Below are 23,441 nucleotides of genomic sequence, written 5' to 3' on the forward strand. Positions count from 1 at the left end.
TTACTTACTAGAACTAATTAAACATGAAAATTTTCACGTGGACAAAGATGTTGAACTAGAAATGGAAAGACTTCATACATCAAAGAGATGGAACATGTTAAAAGAAGAGAACAAACCCAAATTTGATTTCAACATAAACATCCAATCCTTAAATACAAGATCACTACAAAAATACAAACTTGACATACAAAACACAGACCAACTTATGAAATGTGACATTATATGCTTACAAGAAACTAGAACTAAACAAATTGACAAACTAACATTCAACACATTCATAACGTTACACATATTATCATCGTGTGGATCATGCATACTATTAAACAAAACTATTCATTTGAAAGAACAACTAATACAACAAAACAATGGAATAGAGATCATAGCAGCTGTTATTAACAAATAAAAAAAAGAATCCTTAATTGTAGCAATTTATAGACCACCAAACTCAACGATAAACACATTGTGGGGCATGTTGGAAGATATACTAAATCGTTACAAATACAATGCAATAGATAAAATAATACTCGGTGACTCTAACATTGATATGAAGAGTACAAACTCACATTCCACAAAACTAAATAACATAATGCAACAATACAATTTCACAATTCATATACAAGACCCAACAACAATCTACGGAAGTACATGGATCACATTTGGACAAACATTCCAATTGAAAATACAAACTCTGGAACATCATTTGCTTATTGGAGAGGCTACTCTATTACATATATTTCAGCATAAAAAAAGCAAAGTAAATACAACTTCAATTTCCCAAAACTCCCATAGGCAGGGCCTATGTGTCATTGACACCTTGTTTTATAGTGGACACACACACACACACACACACACGGAGGCTAGCTGCAACAAACCTTGAGAGCACACGCGAGTATTTTGCAATGGCTTGTGACGGTACTCCCCTGAAGTGGCCTCCTGATGGCCTTCTCTCCCGAGAATGGGTTGCCAACCTCACCACCACCCTCGACAATGCCTCCCGATTCCTCCCTCCCTCCCAGCTTCCCTCCATTTTGCCAGTCCCTCTTGCCGATGCTCTCATCGCTTCTGCCTCTAAGCTTCTCCATCGAGAACCCAACTGCCTCCGGCTTCACGTCGACCCTTCTTGCTCTGTCGTCCTCGTGGGCGATCTCCATGGCCAGCTTCACGATCTCCTCCACCTCTTGGAGATAGCAGGTCCTCCCTCTTCCACCCGCATGTTTGTATTCAATGGGGACTACGTCGACCGCGGAGCATGGGGTCTCGAGACGTTTCTTGTACTGCTGGCATGGAAGGTAGCACGATCGAAAATCCACTATGTTCATGAAATGATTGAAATCTGTGTTGATTAGATGAATGTTTTCCAAGGGTGGACTGAAGGTAATGAGAATATTGCCCTATTGGTTTTGACTTAATTTTCAAGTAAAACTTCACCTTCATGTGACGCTATATTTCTATCACATGGCTTGCCCTTGCCCTCGGGTGTCATTTATTAGTGCCACGTGGTGCAAGGCCGTTGCTACGAAAGCCGTATGTGCCAATCTGCCACATCTGGTTTCTTAGGCAATCTACCCAGGGGAACCTTTTGCTATCCTTCACAACCGTGGATTTACTAGTATTTACCTGCGATAAGATTTTACTTCTATTACCAAGCCCTTAGAATCATGATGTAATCACATCAAATTTTCCAAAGTATCGTAAGTCCTGCATACCTAGTCGTTTGTGTATGCCATGTCTTAGTCTCCTAGTCACTAGTCCCCAGACGGGGTAGCTTTGCTGCATACCCTCCTAACTTTGCTCCACACTACATGAGAGTAGAATTGAGGGTAGGTCTCAGAAAATTAGGCAGCAGCTATCTACGCTTTCTTTGTAGGGTCTAGGAATGGGACTTAGGAGGCAGGGATGAAATGTAGTCTAGTGAAAGGTAGTAGACCGTGCTGTGTACACCTTTTTCTTGGGATGGCACACTCCCTCTATTGCTATTGTCTTTTTACACTCGAAGCTCATATGTCAGCATCTACTTTTCTCTCCCAACTCAGTGTTAGACATTCTGACTTTGCCATTTGTGAGCCCATATTATAAGAGGATAGTGTGTAGGTAAGTTTTAGACCTGGAAGGCCCTTCTAGGGGCTGTTGGTGGAGGCCCCGATTTGGCTGTTTCGATTGGAAGGTAGGTTGGAATGGTAGGCTATACAACTAGCGAATCCCTCGCGGCATGAAGATGTAGAAAATGCATGTAGGCCAAGCCTTGCAAAAACGCCCTTGCCTTTCGGCAATCGCTCTAGAATCCGATGTCCCGCGCTCCCATGTGGCCCATAGGGTGTAAATGATATCCTTCTAGATGGCGAGTGGCTGTGGGTGGAACTCGGTGCTCACCCATGACTATCCATCGACCCACCGTCTACTCCAGCCACGGACCTATGGGTAAACCCCTGAGGGCGACCAGCCAGAAGAAGTACAAAATTTGGACCATAATTGTGTCTAGGATCTTGATTGTAATCCTTAGGGGCACCCCTGTCTTGGAGAACTTGCCCAGTCATCGACCGTTTGTCCAAGTTTGAAGTTCTGCCCAGCCATCGACTGTCTGCCCAAGTCTGACGTTCTGCCTGCCAGGTTTCAGGGATGCATCAATCTCTCTTATCCGCTGCCTTGACCCTTGGAGATGAGAGATAGCACCAACCTCGCCTCTACCTCTACGGGGAGCTTGCTCCATGTTCCAAAGGAGTTGGCTGCGCCACTATCCCACGAAGCCCACTCAATGTGAGTCCATTGTCCAAGCATGAGACCATCTTGATCTCGAATCTCTGGGTGCCAAATAAGGGGATGAGGCTTAAACTCCTCCTTGCAGCGAGGTCAAGCCTGGGTGAGTCCTCTTGCCAGCCTCTGCCAGGCTAAGGCTCTGCATCAATGGGGATCCCTTCCTCGTGAGAGTGGCCTCAAAAAAATTCAGGGATGGGACTGGTGTCACTGGCCACCTGTGCGTGGGGTGTTCCTGAGAAGTCCCGGTTGAAGGAGGAGCTTCTAGGGCTCTACGCTTGGGGTGAGACCGCACACCACTAGCTTGCCAGGATGGCTTTGCTGTGCATCTCTGAATCAATGATACCCAAGCCTCCGCGTGCCTGAGGCATAATCACTGTCGACCAAGCAACTTTGGCCATGGTGTTTTTCGTGCCATTAGAACCAGCCGAGAGAAAGTTATGCACCAATCGTTTGAGTTGCCCCATGCATCCCCTATGAAAAGACCGACACGAGGCTATGTACTAGACCGTTGCAAGAAGGACCTAGTTGGCCACTAAAGCTCTGCCTGCTAGGGAGAGTTTGGCCTAGCTCCAATATAGTGGCTTGCGCCGAACACTCTCTAGAACCTGGGGGATTTGCTGCTTGCTGAAATATCAATATCCACCTAGCAGCCAAGGTACCTCTCTATTGGCCCCCGCGGAGTCCACTGAAAGCCAAAGGTAGCTCCCCAATCACGGACCTTTTGAATGTCCTTTGTCTTGTGAAGAAGCCTATAGATTCAGTTGTTAAGAGTTATTGACATATTCTAGGCAGTGACCAATGTAATGTAATAAGTGGGTTAGGGGCACGTTCCGTTTCCCCCCTAAACACAGTTAGGAATCAGGATCCCTAACTACAATTAGTGGTTAGGATAATGTGTGGTTAGGATGAGGTTTTGTCACTCAGACAAAACCTTCTCCTCTTGTAGTTGCTCTCACACTCTCTATTCAACTTTGCTTCCTGCATTTTTCCCTTCATTTGGTATTGGAGCTAGCCGTATTGCTGTCACCTCCAATCATTCGTACCAGCCTGCCTACCACCAAACCACTGTACGTACGCTGTCAGGTTGTACCACCGTACGACGTAGTTTGTACTTGTAGCCCATCTCGTCAGCTCCGCATGTTTTTGTCAGCAGCGATCGTACGTCATACGATACTCTTTCGTACAAGCGTCGTATCTGCATCCGTACAAGTGTTGCACTCGTTGCTAGTATTTGTTCCCGGTCGTAAGTTGTACGGGTTCCGTACGAGTACACATGCGCCAGCAATTCCGTACAATCCATCCATACACGTGCACCGCGCCCCAGTTCTGCACATCTATATTGTACTGTTTCGTACATCCGTACACATGTGCAAGTTCCGTACATGTGTATTGTACTGTTCCGCACATCCATACACCTATGATAGTTCCGTACACCCGTACACCTATGACAGTTCCGTACACCCGTACACCTATGACAGTTCCGTACATCCGTACACATATGACAGTTCTGTACATCCGTACACCTGCGCCACATATGTATTGTTCCGTACAGGTTCTATTTGATGGGCCTTTTTGCAGGTTCTATTTGTTGGGTCTTTTTGCAGATTTTGAAGTGAGCAGGTGCATTTGGAATTCAGCCAGTGTTTGGCTGAGATTCAAGCAGATTTGGGGACAGATTTGTGCATATTTGGTGCAATTTTTGTGAATTGGGCATTTTGCAAAAATTTGGGCTTTTCGTGGATTGGCCTCAATTTCAGCTCAATTTCCCCCTACAAATTGGGGTTTTTGGTTTTGCACTGCAATTATCTCCAAATTTGGGGCTTTCAGCTAATCTGCCTTCTTTTGGATGCAATTTCCTTGAAGAAATTGGGGCTTTTGGCATTCAGATGCAATTCTACAGTGTACAAGCTGTTTGGCATCTTTGCAGGTAGTTTTGGACTCAGATGGAGTGACAATGCATACAGTTGCCATTTTCACAGTGTTATTTTGGCACTTTTTGGGCATTTGCAAGACATTTTGGTTGCATTTTGAGCCTTTGATTGGCTATTTTTTGAGCAGTGGGCAGCTTGCATCTATATCCTAGAAGGGATTTGTGTTGTGCACCTCTAAATCCCAAGAAGGGATATTTCTTGTCACATTTGCTGCATTTTGCTTTCTTTGGCAGTAATGGCTCCGAACGATCCCAATGAAGTGTTTGGCATCCTCACATAGGAGGATAAGTTGGATGATACCAATTACTCTTTATGGAGTTCTATGTTACGCAATCTTTTAGTTGGCAAACATTTGTGGGATTACGTCACTGGAGATGAGACAAGGGCAGAGAATGTGGTTGCACCTACCACTCCTTCTCAACAAGGTGGAGAAAGGGGTAGAGGACAAGCTCAGGGTGCAGGACAAGTGCTAGGTGCAGTGGCTGCTGCAGTTGTGCCTCCCATTAGGAATAGAAAAGGTGGGATTCACGTGATGCACAAGCAGGTTTAGTAATCTCTCTTTCTGTCAAAAGGTTTATTATTCCACACATTCGGTCATGCAGGACCTCAAAGGCAGCTTGGGATATTTTGGAGAGTATGTTTGCAGCCCGCAATGATGCCAGGGTCTCTTTCTTGAAGAGAGAGTTATCGCATACTCATATGGATGAGGGTGACTCAATGTCTAGTCACCTCACCAAGCTTCAGAACTTGAGAGAGCAATTGTTGAACATAGATGAGATTATTCCTGATTCAGAGATGATAACCACTACTGTGAATTCTCTTCCTGTGTCATATCTTGGATTTCACACCTCGCTGAATTTGTCATTCAGGGGGGGTGGCAACCCTCTCACTTTTCATGAGCTGATAGGACTTCTGTTGGAGTCGGGCTCTTCCTCATCAAGAAGAGTACCTGCATAAGCCGATTCAACAGAAAGAGCCCCCCCTTCGTGTCTTGCTGCACTACGAGTTCTGCCAGGAAAAGGGGCATCAAGCCTACTCTCCCTGAGAGTTTGGAGCAGCCAATTCGAAACAGTTTTGGCTGCGTGTATGTCTATAATCTCTTGCGTGACAGCATCTTCCACTGCCAGGAAAAGGAGCATCAAGCCTACTCTCCCTGAGAGTTTGGAGCAGCCAATTCGAAACAGTTTTGGCTGCGTGTATGTCTGTAATCTCTTGCCTGACAGCATCTTCCACTACTTGTGGAGGAACAACCGGTGACTGAATCGGGGCATGTGGAATAGGAGGAGCTTGCTGTAATTGCTGATTTTCAGCAGGGATTTCAGATGCGGAACCCAAAGCAATGGGTAGTAATCCCTCAAAAACATCATCTAATATGGAGGAAGCTGGGATATCAAATTCAGCTTGTGTATGTGCTGAATTTTCTGAAAAGATTACATCTTTGTTGACAAAAATCTTGCGAGTTGCAGGATTGTAGAGACGGTAACCTCTGCTCTCTGCACTATACCCAACAAATACGCATTTAACTGCCTTGTCTGACAATTTATGTCGAAACTCAATAGGCACATGGGCATATGCAACACATCCAAAGACACAAAAATGTTCCATTGAAGGCTTTCTTCTATGCCAAACTTCATAGGGAGTTGTCTTCAAAGCCTTAGTGGGAGCCCGATTCAAAACATAGGTGACACACATGAGACCCTCAAGCCAAAACCTGTGAGACAACTTTTTGCTCGTGAGCATGCATCTATCCATCTCCATAAGAGTTCTATTCTTCCGCTCAGCTTTACCATTTTGCTGAGGGGTCAGCCTCACTGTAAGCTGTTGTGTGATGCCTTTCTCATTCAAATAAGCCTCAAATTCATGAGACATATATTCACCCCCTCTATCTGTGTGTGGATTTGCCACCAGGAAAAAATGCCATAGGTACCAGATGGGTTTTCAAAGTCAAAAGAAGGCCAGATGGGTCTATTGACGGGTACAAGGTACGGTTGGTTGCAAAAGGCTATGCTCAGAAGAAGGGCATAGATTATGATGAAACATTTGCTCCTACTTCCAAGATGACCACTATCAGATCAGTTATTGTTGTGGTTGCACATTTTGTTGGAATGTTCATCAGTTGGACATAAAAACAGCCTTTCTCAATGGAGACTTGTTGGAAGAGGTTTATGTCAACAAACCTCCTGGCTTTGAACTTACGGGTAATGCACATAAAGTTTGCAAGCTTTGTACGGGCTGAAACAATGCATGGTACTCCAAAATTGATTCCTTTCTGACCAACAAGGGGCTTCATAACAGTCCAAATGAAAGTACATTCTACATCAAGAAGGATGGGGGGGATATTTTAGTCATCATTCTTTATGTAGATGACATGCTGCTCACATGGTCACATGAACAAAAAATTGCAGTTTCAAAGCTGAATTGAAAGCTACATTTAATATGTCAGATTTGGGTATGCTACATTTTTATAAGGATCCAGCTCATACAAGAGAGATGTGGCATCATTATGTCTCAATCCAAGTATGTGCAAAAGCTCTTGGATCGGTTCAACATGCAAGATTGCAAGCCTACATCCACTCCCATGGTTGATGCCTAATTTATTTGTGCGATACACGGCCCGATATTTAGTTTGCAGTATCACAGGTGAGCATATATATGCACAGCCCAAAGACATCACATTGGCAAGCTGTTAAACATATCTTCTGTTACTTGTAAGGCACAAAGTCTTATGGCTTGATGTTTCCCAGGGGGGATGACTTGCAGATGCATGCTTACAGTGACTTAGATTGGGCTGGAGATTATGACACCAGGCAATCCACAAGTGGTAATTGTTTCTTTTCGGGACATGCTTGCATTTCTTGGCTAAGCAAGAAACAATCTATTGTGGCTACTTCCTCATGTGAAGCTGAGTACAGGGCAGCTTTCACAACCACAGTTGAATGTGTGTGGCTACGTCGCTTATTTGCTGATCTTCATCTTTCATTGGAGGGTCCTTCTCCAAGTCTCATTGATAGTTAGAGTGCTATAGCAGTTGTGTGTTTCATGCTTGCATGAAGCACATTGAGGTTCATTATCATTATGTCAGAGAGAAGTTGCATGCAGGGGAGATCAGTATGATCTATGTGTCAACACATGACACATGACAATGTTGTAGACATCTTCACCAAAGCACTTCCACGTGAAAAGTTCATTATCATTATGTCAGAGAGAAGCTGCATGCAGGGGAGATCAGTATGATCTATGTGTCAACACATGACAATGTTGCAGACATCTTCACCAAAGCATTTCCACGTGAAAAGTTTGAGGCATTTCTTAGTGCCCTAAACTTACCTCCTTTTAGTGATTGATCATTTCCTTGTACATCATCACATTGGCACTGCATGGGGGTGCACTAGACAAATCCTCCTCCCCTTGTAGTTGCTCTCACACTCTCTATTCAACTTTGCTTCTTACATTTTTCCCTTCATCTGTCCAATTAATTCGAGCCCCAGAGGCCTCACAATATATAGGCAAGGCTCCCTTGACCGTCTCAAGGCTCATTGCTGATACAAACAGGATTGTGTCTTTTGCAAACTTTGAATCCAACAACTCCTTCTCCTGCTGGATCCAATAGCTCCTCCTTTTGCCGGATCGGAAGCCTCATCCTTTTCAGACTTGTAGCTTGAGAACACAGAAAATAACCCAACGCCTGAGCTACGAAGAGGAAAAGGAAGGAGGCAAGGATACATCCCTATTGTACCGATTGGGAAGGCGAAAAGGCCTCGCCTATGTGGTGACCAATAAGCATTTGGCTCGAACTCCCCTCGTAGAGAGCTGAAGCCCCTTTGATCTGTCTGTTTGAGAAGCCCAATCTATGCATAGCTCCCTCCAGGAGGGTCGACTCCACCTTGTTGTAAGCCTGCTCGAACTCTTGGAGCAGGATAGCTAAAGGTAGTACATAGACACTACCAATTCCTAAAGGCCGTGTTTTGGGTATGGCTGGCTTATATTGGTTTTCTTCTTTGCAGGCTAAAGTTGCCTCTAATGGCTATGTAGGTTTGTCCCTAAACTGAAGGCAAATTAATCTAAGGCTTAACCTCCCTTAAATTGTGGGGAAATGGGGTCTAGCTACATCTCAACGCTTAGGCGGTCAACGATGAAGTGGATGGACAGCTCCAGGTTGAGCTGGTTGCATCATGCTTGGGTTGTCAAATCATTGAGCTCTAGAACAAAATTCGCGGCGCAGAAACAAATTTCGTCACTTCTTGCAAGGGCTGTAACTTTTCACAGAAAACTTGGATTGCAATGATGTAAAAACGAAATTTGTAGTACTCAAGGTCCTCTACAACTTTGCTGAAGACACAAAGCTGTGATTCTGCTTCTAGCTCCAGCTAGAAGCGTCACATCATCCGCAGGTCACAGAAAGATGTAGCTGAAGGAAGGAGAAGAGAGGTGGCAGGTCATGGCGTGGAGAAGAGAGCTCAAGGAAGGAGAGAAGAGGGCAGCCTTCCAAGGAGGAGTTAGAGTAGCTTCATTGGCCTCCCTCACCTCAACCTCTTGGAAGGGAAAGGGAAAGAGAGAGCAGGGCTAGGAACATGGCTCTGATACCATATGAAGAGATCTAGTAGCTAGCTAGGAACGCAATGGAAATGTGGAAAGCATAATGAAAAGCAAAATGGAAAGGAAAATGAAAGAACAAGTGCTAGGCAATGATAACCAAAATACTCACATGTAGATAGCTTGATGTTGGCTGATATCAAAAGACTCAAGACAAGTACAATACTATATAGTGTGACACTAGACTCTAGAAAGCCATAGTGTATATGGGATAACTCCCAATATGACACATGGCATGTCTAGGACTCACTAGACTATAAAACACCCCCTAGACACCTAGTTCACTCATTTTTGACTCACTTTGGCTTCATATTCCAACAGTTGCATCTCCTAATGTTTGAGGCTGAAAACATGTGCTCGCTTGAGTTCTTGTCTTAGTATCGATCATTGTGGTTGTTGACACGCTCGATTGTGGTAGCCATATACACATTCCAACTCACAATCGTACCACTTATGGGGAGGTGGGGGGTGGAGTACAAGTCCCTATTGAAGCTAGAAGTTTGCAATGAAGACTTTGAGCAGCTGGCCACGGTGGGTAGTTTCGATGGCAACTAGTCCCAACCTGTCTATTGGGACTACCACCGTGATAGGGCATCATAGGCATCACACCAAACCTATAGGCCAAAGTCAGCAACTCTGTATCTAAGGTCTCCTACCTTCCTTGAATATAAAATGGGCCTTTATCTGTGTACATATTGTAAGAAGCATGCCCACTACATCGTAAAGTGGATCTATGTGACACACAATCTCTTGTATTCATTCTTGTAATCAATTTGAAGAAGTGGTTGCTGCTGTCTAATGGTGTCCATCTTCATCCTGTCAGTATGGTGGACAATGTCTTTCCAAATGTGTTTGTGAATTATTCACTTGAAAATTTTTAATTTTTAATTTGAGGAGTCTTTCTGATAACAATGGCTGGAAGGAATACTAGCCAGGTTTTGTTTGGTTTCACAAGTGAACCACCGTTTAAGTCCTTGCTCTAGGGTATTTTAGGATTTTATGTGAGCCTAGTCACTTTATCATAACTTTATCCAACAATTAAGATAATTGATATTGAGATTCAGTATCTGTCTTACTAGTGATGTTTTACATTTATCGTGACATCTTTCATTTATCTTTCAGAAATCTCCTGTCAACGTTCTCATATGTAGTAGTAAGTTTTCTGGTTGAAATCTTTGTGATAGGGTGGCCTTTTGACTCCCCTTTCTTCCTTCTTTTTCATCTGAACAAGCTATGTTGACTTATTTTTACTTTCTCTGTTCCATACTACAGGTATTCTTGCCTCATAGAGTCTTTCTCCTTCGTGGGAACCATGAAACCAGGTTTTGTACATCTGTTTACGGATTTGAGCAGGAGGTCATGTCAAAATATGGTGAGCAGGCGAAACATCTATACAGGAAACTGTTGGGGTGTTTCGAGGGCCTTCCTCTTGCTGCCATCATTGCAGATTGTGTATACATGGCACATGGGGGTCTCTTCCGCCACATTGAAGTACCTCAGATGAAAGGGAGCAAGAAAGCCAGGGCTCGCAAGATTTTAATGAACTCTGAACAAGGATCTCTGAAATTAGGTTCTTTGGAAGAGCTGGATAAGGCTAGGAGAGGTGTACTAGATCCTTCGGGGCAGGGCACCAATGCTATACCTGGGGATGTGCTGTGGTCTGATCCTGCACCAGTACAAGGACTCTCTCTAAATAATGCACGTGGGCTTGGTCTTCTTTGGGGTCCAGATTGTACTGAAGAGTTTTTACAAAAGAACAGATTGAAGGTGAGGGTGTTTCAGCTTCTCAATGTAGTGTTTCATTTTGACTCCTTGTCATCAGAATAGGGGTGGTGTGAAAATTTTGTAGTATTGCAATCAATGTGTGTGCGCAACTCTATTGCAAAAAAAGAAAGAAAAAGAACTTTACCAACTGCTGGAGTAATTTTGGAACCTGCACCCCTGAAGTTCAGGTTGCATCCTCGAAGTACTGGGTGGACCTTGTATATGGGTTCGCACCTCTCTCTCTCTATCTCACATACATGCACCCATGCAAATGCAGAGATGTGCGTGCACACACACATGCGGTGCGCACACCAACACACACACACTTTTGTTTTTGTTCTAAAAGGAAGTATATTATTAAAGGAAAATGCATATCCAAAGCTGCTCCAAAGAGGAGCAACTTCTACTTACACTTTTTTTTTTGGGGTGACCATTGAACACACTTTTTTGTTTGGGGGGTGAAACCCATGTATTTTATATGACAAGAGGGCCAGAGGTAGTCCCCAAAGTGGAGACCAATCTATTCTACACGCTTTTTTTTTTTGTGTGTGGAATCTTTCAGTCATTATATTCAAAGAAGCTATCCCAGAAAGGGAGAGCTATAAAACATCAAGAGAAAATCTCACTGTAGGACAAATATACATCATGGTCAATGACACGAGATTGCAAGCAATCAAAAAGCGATTGCTGCAAAGAGTGTCGGAAGAAAGAGAAAGTAGAAAAAGTAGGATCACCGAAGACCCTGTGATTGTGATCCTTCCATAGAGTCAAAAGTGCCTAGTTTCGAACCCAAACAAAAAAGAAATCAAACTCCTGTCTGGGTGGATGTACACCAAAAAGCTAGAAGAACTTGCCAAAAGCAGTCTGAGGAAACCGAGCTCTCAAAAACTGCCCAAGGTCCAAAAAAGCACGAGAGGAAGGACAATGCCAGAGGAGATGAGGCATAGTCTCTCTCGGAGCCAGACATTTGTGACAAATAGATGAAGCAATATGTTGGCGTGCCAAAAGCTTTCCATGAGGAAGAACACCCAATAAAGCTCTCCATAAGAAAACCTGCTGATGGAGAGGAATCTTAGAATGCCAAATCTGTCTCAAACTTTTCCGTCACCATTTCACGGGATGATCAAGATGCCAAAGCTGATTCGCCCTGTGAGAGATATATGGTGGAGGAAGTAGAACTTTATAAAGAGAAGAGATGGTAATACGTGTAAACTTGAGAGGACGGCATGACAATCCCACAGAAGAAAGTGTCCAGTCCTCAAGACGATCCTGCAGATGCAATGGAGGAACCAGCTGAAAAGGCTGGAGCATCAAAGTAATCTTGTGCCAAAGTGGACGATAATGCATTCCAAGGCCAAATTTTGCAGCAACCAAAGGAAAAGAAAGGGGAATTCCAGCATCATCAACAACATCTTGAACCAAACGAATCCCCTTAAGACTCAGAAAATATGAACGTCGAGGCTCCTGCAAAGCCAAAGGAAGGGCAAACACTCTAGACCAATGTATACTTTCAGCTTTGAAAGAGTTGCCCTGCAACGAATCATTGCCATGCCATTCCAAGAGAGAGAGGATATGTTTCCAATCCATCAACAAATACTAATTCAAAGGACAGCTGGGGATTTTGCCTGTCACAGAACCAAAAAGAAACTCCCACTGTGTAAGCTGCCAATGACTAAAAGCTGGAGATTCAATGTGCAAGAGCAAATGATGGATCATGGCATCCCATGGTTGAGAACCTTGCAAAAACTGCAGCATAAGTTTTCCCTTATGGGCAAGAATATGCAAATGGATATTCAGAATGTTGAGACCCCCATGCATCTTTGGAGAACAAAGTTGCTGTACCGAAAGCAAACGCAAGCTTTTTCTGCCATTGCGAGAACACCAAAAGAGTTCGAGCACATCAGACATAAAAGAGGCAAGATCAGCCTTGCTGAACATGATAAGAAGCAAGTAGAATTGAATATACGCCATCAGAATAGATTGCACAATTCGAAGACGAACATGCAAAGGCCAGGTCGCCAATTTTCAGTACTCCAGCTTTTTCTTGAGAGCTGCGAGAATCCAATTGGACTATTGACGAGGAGAAATTGTCCAACTCAAAGGATAGCCAAGATGACGAACCAATTGAGTTGGAGGAATGATTTCCCTAGGCCATAAAAGAGAGTGTCATTCCTTGGAATGCAAAGGCAACAATTTCGATTTCTGAAAGTTAACATGAAGCCCAACAGCTAAACCATATAAAGAAAGAGCTTTCATCAGCTCCGAAAGATCTTGCTCTGTATTTCGAGGAGTGAAAAAGGAATCATCTGCATACGCTTGAGCAAGCAATGATTGTCATGAATTTCCAAACCATGTAGCTGATCCGTAGCTATGAGATGATCCATGTACTGAAGCATGGGGTGCGTGGTGATGGCATACATGAGTGCACTAAGTGGACAGCCTTGACACACCGAGCAACGAAGAGTCCACGCTTCAGAGATATCCCTAGAAAGAATACAAGCAGCTTGATTGTCACTATTAAGCCAGTATATGATATGCTGCAATTTTTGCCCAAATCCCAAAGCATGCATTGTCTGAGAGATGAAGTCCCATTGAACAGTATCAAAAGCCTTGGCAATATCAACTTACATTAAAAGAACATCCTGCTCAGTGTATTTGGCATACTCAATTCCAACATAGGCATTTGCGATATTATCAGTAATATGCCTGCAAGGAACAAATCCATATTGTGCAGGATGTAAACCATCATGCAAGTATCCTTTAATGCGATCAAAAACCATTTTGGTGATGATTTTATAAATGACAGGCGTAAGAGTAGTGGGTCTCCAATCAGCCAAAGATTCACAAATCTGCTTTTTGGGAAGAAGCTTGACTAGCCCTTTTTTCCAAGAAACTGGTAGATGTTGCTGTTCCCAGGCATGATTAATCATACGCAGCAAAGTGGGCATGAGAAGATCCCAGTATGCAAGAAAAAATTCCACTGTAAGTCCATCCCATCCCGGAGATTTCCATTTACCACATGATCGGACTGCAGTGGTTAATTTTGTTTCAGTGAAAGGGCATTCAAGCTCAAGATCTTGAGCATGAGAAACAATAGGGAAAACATGCTGCAATAACTGAGTCCGGGCTGCGAATATTGCCGGAGAAGGAGAATCAGCAGTTCCAAACTGCCGGGAGAAGTGATGAACACAAGCTGCAGCAAGTTGAGCTTGAGATGAGGTCCAATGTCCATCAGAAAGCAGAGTACAACAAATATTTGTAGCTTGTCGCTTGTGATGCAAGCTCTTAAAAAAGCCCTTTGATGAACAACCTTTATCCAAGAAAGCTCGCTGACGTGCTCTTGTCTCCCATTTTGAAAATTTTCTATGATCATTACTTTGCAAGCAATGTCTAGCGTGGCATAGAGATGTGCTTTCTTCAAGAGACACAGACCGAAAATGACTGAGTTCAGTCACAGACTGACAGGTAGATTTTGCCTGAGCAAGCGTATCTCCCAATGTTTTGAGATAATTTTTGCCATAATCCCGAATAACTGATTGCATACAGGCAACAAATGCATCCCAGGCATAATCAGTATCAATAAAACTCTGAGGTGAAAGAGGTTGACATGCATCATACACCATGGCCTTAAAATGATCATGATCCAAATAGCTGTTTTAACCATGAGGAGCCTTCTGTGGGGAAGCCGATCATGCGGCATGTCATGCAGGGAAATCCTTAATCAAAGAGGTGCATGATTGCACAAATGCATAATCAACTGACAAAGTAGTAGTCAAAGTATCAGAATGTTGAGGATCAACTCTGTACCACCTGTCCAGTCGAGCTTTGTAAGTAGATCGAGCATTGTGCTGGAAAGTAAACCCAGGCAGCAAGGAGTAAGATGCTGTCCAAAGATCAGCAAAATTGAAATCACGCAACAATTTAGACCAGCTCTGCTGCTCAAAGGCCAACATATGTGTATGACTAGATGTATTATCCCCTGGCTATGTTGAAATCACCACAAAGAAGAGCAGACTGCCTCCATGGATACCTCTGCATATCTTGCCAAATCTGTCCATGATGACGAGAGAAAAGCAGACTGCCTCCATGGATACCTCTGCATATCTTTCCAAATCTGTCCACAATGACGAGAGAATTGTGGAGCATAGACAGATGCAAATTCAAAGATATCACCCTGTACAAGGTATTGCATAACCATCCATCTACCTTGTGAATCATTAAAGGCCACAGAGGGCTGAAGATCATGCTTGATCAGAAAGGCCACTCCTGAAAAGGAATGCTGTCCAGCATAGAAAATATCATAACCGTGAAAATGACCATGCTGTCCAGCATATACATGCTGATTATGTTCCTACAAAGCTACAACATCTGGCTGTAAATGATTAGATTGTCTTCCATTTAGAAGCATCACACAAACCTTGTACATTAAGTGTCAAACATACGAGTTGTGACAGCATATGTACAGATTATGTACAGCAAAGGTAAAACTGAAATTAGGTCTGCATATCAACCTCAAGATCCGGACCCCAGCCTTGAGGTGTCACAACTGGTTGAGAAGTGGACAGCAAACCAACAATATCTTCTTCGGGAAAGAGAGTCCGACTAGCTGTCACATCAGCCCATGTAATACCCACTCCTGAATTTTCTTCAGGAGTACGACCAGTCGAGGATGCACCATTCCAAGTGCAAGAAGGCAAAGGTCGTCAGGCTGCAACAATTGTCCTCGGAGTCTGCCAAACCTCCTGTAAAGTTTTATCTTTTCCTTTGGGCTGAGAGGTGGAAGGCATAGAGGGAGAGGCATTCCCACACAGGACAAAGGCAAGTCACCTGCTGTGTCTATTCTACACACACACACACACACACACACACACACACACATATTTGTTAAAGAAAATTTCCATTAAGAAAACATTTACATTCATAGCTGCCCCAGAGTAGGGCAGCTATTACTTACAACAGAATACTGACAGCTAAAAGTAGCAAGCACTGCTCCACATGCACACACTCATGTTACACACACACACACACACCTCTATGGATAGTGGGAATTCTATCTGGAACACACACACACACGTCTCTATGGATAGTGGGAATTGAATCTGGAACATCACACTGGAAGCAACAAATTGGAAGCTGGGAGGTGTAACAATTCAAGCTATGCCAAACCTTTTTTCTACTATTGTTTGGAGCCAGCAAAAGATTTAAGTAGCAGGCTGAGTGTGCAGAAGCTCTTTATAAGTGATTTCGCTAAGTATTTTCAGCGCATAATATGGCTTACTGTCTAACCTGGTTTCTGGCCTTTTCCTGATTTAAATTATCGATTCTGAATTGTGAAAGTACTATTAGAATTTTGTAAAGTTGAAGGTCTGTTACTATTTCCATGATTCTACCTTCATGTCATGGTTGATATGTTGCAGTTGATTGTTGGAGGTGCAGTTGATTGTAAGGTCGCACGAGGGTCCTGATGCAAGGGAGAAGCGGCCAGAGATGGGGAACATGGATAAAGGCTACACGATAGATCATGTGGTCAAGTCGGGAAAACTGATCACTCTTTTTAGTGCGCCTGACTATCCACAATTTCAGGTCTTGATATCTTGTTTATTAGCTTAGGCCTACCATTCTTCCATCCCCTCCCTTTGTCTCTTTAGGAAACAGAAATGTTAGAAAGAAATAACAATCAATTCCTTTGTCCTTAGTGAGGGCTCTGATGGAAATGTGAAGTTGTTAAAGATATCCAATATGAATAAAAGCTGCACATCATTCATAGTAAAGACATGTATACTTTTTCTGCACCAGATTACCCATATTATCAGGTCTTGTTTTTAGTGTGATTTCCTCTCTTTTATACCTGATTTCTGGTTTGAAATTTTTTTTTTACACAATCATGAAAGACAAATGTTATTTCTTTTTATTTCCCTTCACTCGCCTTCATTCCTTTGCCTCGCTTATTTTAGGAGTAGATGTGGCTGGATAGAATACCAGAAGACAAACAAATTTAAGCAAATATCTTGAAATAGCAGCACAGAAGACAAACAGAAATAAAAGCAAAGAGTTGTACCTGCAGTTCAAGTTTGCAGTGGAATAGTAAAGGTGCCCTTGCATTCCGATCAGCTGGAGCCTTATTTTAGTAATGAATGAGATGAAGATATGCACTATTACTTTCTTGATCTTTGTGCTCATTCAGAATGCTTTGAACTCCAAGCACGAATATCAGCATGTACTAAATAGTCAATTTATGTAGGTGTGGCAACACAGTGGATTTAGAAGTGGTTTTTTGTGTGTAGGCTAAACACGGATCTTTTCAATCACGTTCGATGTATTATGTTAATTTGGATTAGAATTTGCATGTGAACCTTGGTGGCATAGAAAAACTTTGAATGTATCCTGTTAGAAAATAAAGTATGGTATGCAAGTCGAGATAATATGTTTGGAGCTGTCCTGAAAGAGCTTCCATATTGGATAGGGGTGAAGGTGCAAAATTGGGTTTGAGGTGAAGCTAAGAAGAGGTGCTTGATCCCTTTCTTAGAAGCTGCTTGGTTCAAAAAAGTGCTTGCATTTGCATGTTGACTTCTCTGTTTTTTGGCCTTATTTACTGGACTTCTGCAGCTTGGTCTGGTCTGCACTTTGTAACATCTGTGAGTGTTATTGCAACCCGAATAATCAGATGGTATAACTCAGACCATGAGGAAATTAACCGTGTTATTCTTATGCTGTTGTCTGTTTGAGTTGAAAAGATCAAAAGGAGCAAGAAAATGAGTGATAGATGAAGTAAAAAATTTGATGTGTATGGGCTAAAAATTTAAGGCATTGTGCTTGTATTCTCTGCAGGCTGGCAATCATCGATATAATAATAAAGGGGCATACATCGTGCTGGAGCCCCCAGACTTTTCTACACCAAACTTTTTTATATTCAAAGAAGTACTACCCAGACCTAAGGTATGGTCTCTATCAATGACATTCTGCTATGTCTGTTGGCCAATTCAGTAGAACACAAATAAATAAATATTCCCTCTATGTGTGGCCGTGTTAACACACATGCTAGAAGAGAACTAAATAGGCTTTTGCTGCAAAATTAAAGTATTCCTGATCAAAAGAAAATGGCTCTCTTAGTACCATATTGGCATCTAAGGGTTGACTTGAAGGAGGCCATATTTATAGTGTTAAGATGACCACTTTGTGCATCCTTTGGAAAACATTGGACAGAAATGTAGTCATAGTTGTGCCAAGACAGTTTAATAGTTGTAAGTTTGTGATCCCCCTTCTTCCTCGAGAGTTCCAGTAAACTAAAGTAACTGTTGATGATTGTTTTCATTTGTGTAGACACAAGAATCCTCTAAGTAGATTGCAAGAAACTTATCAGATTCTCCTAAGGAATTCAATCATGACCAGCTAGAAGGTGGAAGGCACATTTTGCATCTTTTGCTCATCCTCTGAAGATTTTACACAATGCAGGAGGATGCCGTAAGAACGCTCCTTTAGAAGAGATTGCAATTTGTATCGTTGAACATCTACTGATAACGTCATCGGGTCGAATGAAAAATTGAGACTTGGTAAACACGTTGGCAGCATGATGTAAAAAGGTGCTAGATATTTTGGTGATCCTCAATAGTAACACTAGGAAAGTAATAGTTTATGTCTTCATTTCTATAGTCATGCAATTGAGGAGGATTACAATGTTTAAAGTTATCGTGTGCACTATGTATTGTGAGAAGAGTTCTTGTTTCTCACAATATATACAATGGATTCATGGTCATGGTTTAATTATATGATGGGAGATCATATTGTGTGGTCTTGAATCACTAAGATACAAAGGATCTAAGCCTCTTCCTTGAGGCGACGCAAGAGCTTGATGGGAAGACATAAACCAACATCTTCTTCTTCAGGGAAAAGAGTATGGTTTGCTATGACAGCAGCCCATGTGATACCAATCCCTGAATTTTCTTCAGGAGTACGACCATTGGAGGATGTACCATTCCTAACCAAGACAAATTTCCTTTGAGTCTGCCATAGACTGAGACGTGGAGGGCATCGAGCCAGAAGCATTCCCATTAGAGATAACTTGTGCCTTTCTCTTATTCTGGGCTGTACTTGCTGGTTTATTGCCTTTATTTTTTACCACAAAAGGCCCATTGGCTTGATTTGCACAAGAGGAGGCATCGTATCTGGAGCCATTTTATGCAAAACCAAGAGACACACACACACACGCACGCACGCACGCACACACGCGCACACATTTTTTTGGGAGGTGAAATCCATGTATGATTATATTACAAAAAGTAGTCTCCAAAGAGGAGACATGCAATTACAATATTAGAAGATTTTATTGTAAGACAAGTAAATAGAGTAATATATTTAACAAACAGAGGGGCAATCATAAAAGGATTGCCTAAGCGACATCAGGAAATAGTGAATCCAAAGACTGTGATTTCTGTCTTTCCAGAGTCCAGAGTGCGCCCAATATCGAACCTAGGTGAAGAAAAGGTTTGAACTCGGGCCTCTGTAAAGTAAATGCCAAAGAGCAAAAAAAGCTTGCCAAAGCAAGAAATAGGAAACCAGGCTCGGAGACGTTGCTGTAGAAAAAGTAGTAAGTCACGAGTCACAAGGCAAAGCCAGAAAAGATGAAGCAAGGATTCCTTTGGTGTGAGACATCTTGTGACAGATAGCAACACACACACCCCTTTAAAAAAAATAAATAAATAATTTGCATTAAGAAAACATTTATATTCATAGTTGTCCCAGAGTGGGACAGCTACTACTCATAACTAAAAACAGTAATAAAAAACTTCAACTGGGCTTGAGGAAGGTCTCCAAAGGAATGAGCATCGTGTAGAGACCGAAGCAAAGAAGCTTGAAAGTATGGGAAGACAGTCATTGAAGAGTGCTCATACAGTCGTATGGAACGAGCACGATACAATGACCAAAGAGTTCAATAGGACAGCAGGAGAAGAAATGATCATACTCTGGGATAGAAATGACCAAAGAGTCTTCCTATGGTGCTGTTTGGTTGGGGCTTTACCATTGGGATCTTTATTGGCCTCCAGGCGCATTGCTTCCTTGATTTGCCCCACTTGCTCTCATGCAAGAGAGACGGCCTTACATTTTTTTTGGATCTGTCCTTTTCTTTTTCAATTGATGACAGGGCTTCGAGCTCGTTTCTCATTCACTTCCTTTAGGAAGCAGGTTTGGTTGTTGGGAAGATAGCAACACACACACACACACACGTTTTTTTGGGGGAAAAGCAACACACACACACACACACACACACTTTTTTTTTTGTGAAAACTTTTGATTGATTATATTACAAGAGTAGTGACCTCAAAACGAGGCAGCCGAAATTACATCAGCTAAAAATCTCAGTGTATGCTAGATATACATCATGATCTATGCAGCTCGTCTGCAAGCAATCAAAGAAGGATTGCTGCAGAGAACACTTAAAAAAGCCAAAGAAGGAAAATATAGGATCACTAAAGACTTTACAGTTCCTGTCTGTCCATAAAGTCCAGAGTGCCGTGCCCAATAGCGAACCCAAACAAAGAAAAGATGAAACTCCGGTCTTGGTGGATGAAAACCAAAGAGCCAGAAAGACTTCCCAAAAGGAACAGTCAGGAATCTCGCTCGTAGGCGCTCACAAAGAAGATCAATGAACTCACGAGAACATGGACAAAACCATAATAAATGAGGCACTGTCTCTTGAGAACTCAAACATCTGTGGCAATGGGCAGGAGCAATTTGTCTACGAGCCAACATATGTCTAGATGGAAAAATGCCCAGAAGCACTCGCCAGAAGAAAACTTGTTGCCTAAGAGGAGTTTTGTAGGCCCAAAGCTGCCATAAACCATACTATATGTATGGCATGGAAAATATTGTACAGTACACATACCAGAACTACCTTGATCTCAACAAAAAGGTGAGAAAGGCAAAAACTCTGTTGCATAAAGAGTTTGGCATGACTGACCTTAGTCTTTTGCATTATTTTTTGGGACTGAGACATGGTAGGAGAAAGAAAATATTTTTATCTCTCAGGAGAGATACTGCTATTCTAAACCAACTTCAGATGGAGGAGTGCAAAGGCTCTTCACGCCTTTGCAACACTCTTCTTGACATTGCATTCTCAGTGGCACTGCTATGTCAATTTTCATCAAACCCGGGGAGAATCATTGGCAAGCTTGCTTGCGTGTGTTATGATACTTGAAGGGTACCACAGGATATGAGATCATGTACGGCACAAGGTTTGACTTCTTTGGGATACTGTGATTTTGATTTGGTTGGAGATGGGGACACTCGATGTTCCACAATTGGCTACTGTTTCTACCAGGGTCAGGGGTCATCATTTCCTGGCTCGGTAAGAAGCAACCAACAGTCAGTCTTTCATCCATGGTGGTGATGTACAGACAGCCTGCATGGCATTATGTGAGTCCTTATGTGTCAGGTCGATCCTCGAAGACATGGTGGAGAATCTAGTTTTTCATGCATGGACGAAACACATCAAGGTTCAATACCACTTCATCAGAGAGCTGATAATGGATGAACTGATTGATCTCACCTATTGCCCAACCAAAGAAAATATGCTGTAGACCTATTCACAAAGGTTCTTTCAACCCCATCTGTGAGCTCCCATATGGGGAGGACGTGGGGCAGTAGATCAGGATTGGAAGGGTAGGAAATAGGATATTCTGGCAGTTGTAGTAGGCCTCTGTTCAAGGTGGAACACCTGTGCCTGGGGCTGCACAGAGCACCGTTTTTGTGCGGGGAGAAGGTTTGAAGTGGGGTCGGAAGACCTCAATTATTGGCCAGTCCAATTGGCCACCTGGTGGCTGAGACAGGCCTTTTGGTCGGGTCAAACAGGTTGACCATGTTGGCCTGCAACGTACCTGGACCAGATCTGGTCTGTAGATCTGCTTGGCTGCTTGGGGCTAGGGCTGCAATGCCCTATATAAAGGAGGCTCCGGCCTCAGTCCTTGCATCCAACTGAAGCTCTCTTCACCGAGGTATGCAGGAGCACTCACTGAGCAGTAGCAGCCTTCATCATCTCCCTCACTTTGGTATAGCATCCTACTTGCCAGAGGTTGTGCTCTATCTGGAGCTACACTTTCCCACTTCTGTGGATGAATATACGGAGTTTTATTGAGGTTCTACCTACTTTCATATCTTTTGAGGTTCTACTTACTTTCATATCTTTTGTTCTTTTGTACATCAGTGTTGGTTCATTTACAGCATACCGTTGGGGTTTTTCCTCTGCTTACAGGTGCTACAGCGAGCACTTGACCCCTTGACACGGTTGTGAAGCTTTTCTGCTCTAGGTTACCACTGTTGGGACAGCCCAAACTGAATTTGAAACTTTATATGTGGATCCTTAAGTATGCAAGTAACATGCCTTGACACAACTAATGAGATGGGGAAATAGGTGACTGGGGTTGCACTTTTCCTCTTTCTATGGCAAGAGGGACAAGAATGGGAAAAGAACAAGAGCAAAATATCTATTTATATCGCAATTTTTTTAGCACAAGTATCTTAATTTATTCGTTTGTGATAGTATGTTTTGATGTTGTAGATTCTGCCATCAGACTAATATGCTGCTTAGTATGCATGAGGTATATAGCATTGGGCACTAAAGTTTCTATTTTTGTGTGGTTTTCTTCTTGTGCAGGCTAATGCATATTATGATTTTGTTAATGCTATAGATTCTGATGAGGAGCTTGACTTGCAAGCAAGCTCAGAAGGATCTGGCAGAAGTGATGGAGAATTCTGAATATATTTCAGGTGGGATAAGGTTGTTGTTAAATCGAAATTCATTACCTTGAAAATATAGGAGACGCGTCTTATATACATGGCAGTACCTGCAATTTGGAGAAGGGAATTGGTATGAGTTATTATAAATGATTGAATTTCTTTCTCTCATAGACTTAGTCTATGAGGGAGCGAATACAAGTGTTGATATTTTCTATGTATTGGTGTTGCCCGAAAAGAATCAATTGTACACTACATTGATCTTAGGGCCTTCGTAACTTAAAAAATTTAGATACGAGTTCACGTAATAAGACCTAGAATTTTGCGGCAGATTTTAACTTGAATTAGTTTTAAGGCTTTCAGGGATCCATTTAAGCATAGTCCATCGATTAAGGGATCTGATTTGGGAATTTTCAGCAACTTGCTATCACTTCCGTAAGAATGTAGGATTACTAGCACAAGCTGACTTCAAATTAAGAACCAAATAACACGGATTATCTAAGAATTCAATTTTCTGGAATCCCAGCTATATTTGTGGCTATATACAATAAACTCATGTTTGTTGGGCTCCTCCATTGTCTATGCATTTTCTAGTATGCATTGAAAAAGTTTGATATACCACCTTGGAACCTCATTTCCGCCTATGCGATTTCCAGATGGGTAGTAGCTCCG

General features: G+C 42.6%; 1 protein-coding gene across 1 annotated transcript; it reads left to right on the forward strand.

Annotated features, from left to right (window-relative positions):
* Positions 1-819: 819 nt before the first annotated feature.
* Positions 820-23,117, forward strand: PP7 (serine/threonine phosphatase 7). Its single transcript, XM_087372545.1, has 5 exons — positions 820-1,289; positions 10,551-11,045; positions 16,479-16,625; positions 17,871-17,978; positions 22,690-23,117. The coding sequence occupies exons 1-5, from the start codon at positions 900-902 to the stop codon at positions 22,789-22,791; spliced, it is 1,242 nt and encodes a 413-aa protein (XP_087228671.1). The 5' UTR covers positions 820-899; the 3' UTR covers positions 22,792-23,117.
* The last annotated feature ends 324 nt before the right edge of the window (positions 23,118-23,441 follow it).

Source organism: Dipteris shenzhenensis, chromosome 3, assembly GCF_047967505.1.
Source record: "Dipteris shenzhenensis isolate YYH24624 ecotype China chromosome 3, Dip_SZ_1.0, whole genome shotgun sequence".
Taxonomy (NCBI): Eukaryota; Viridiplantae; Streptophyta; class Polypodiopsida; order Gleicheniales; family Dipteridaceae; genus Dipteris; species Dipteris shenzhenensis.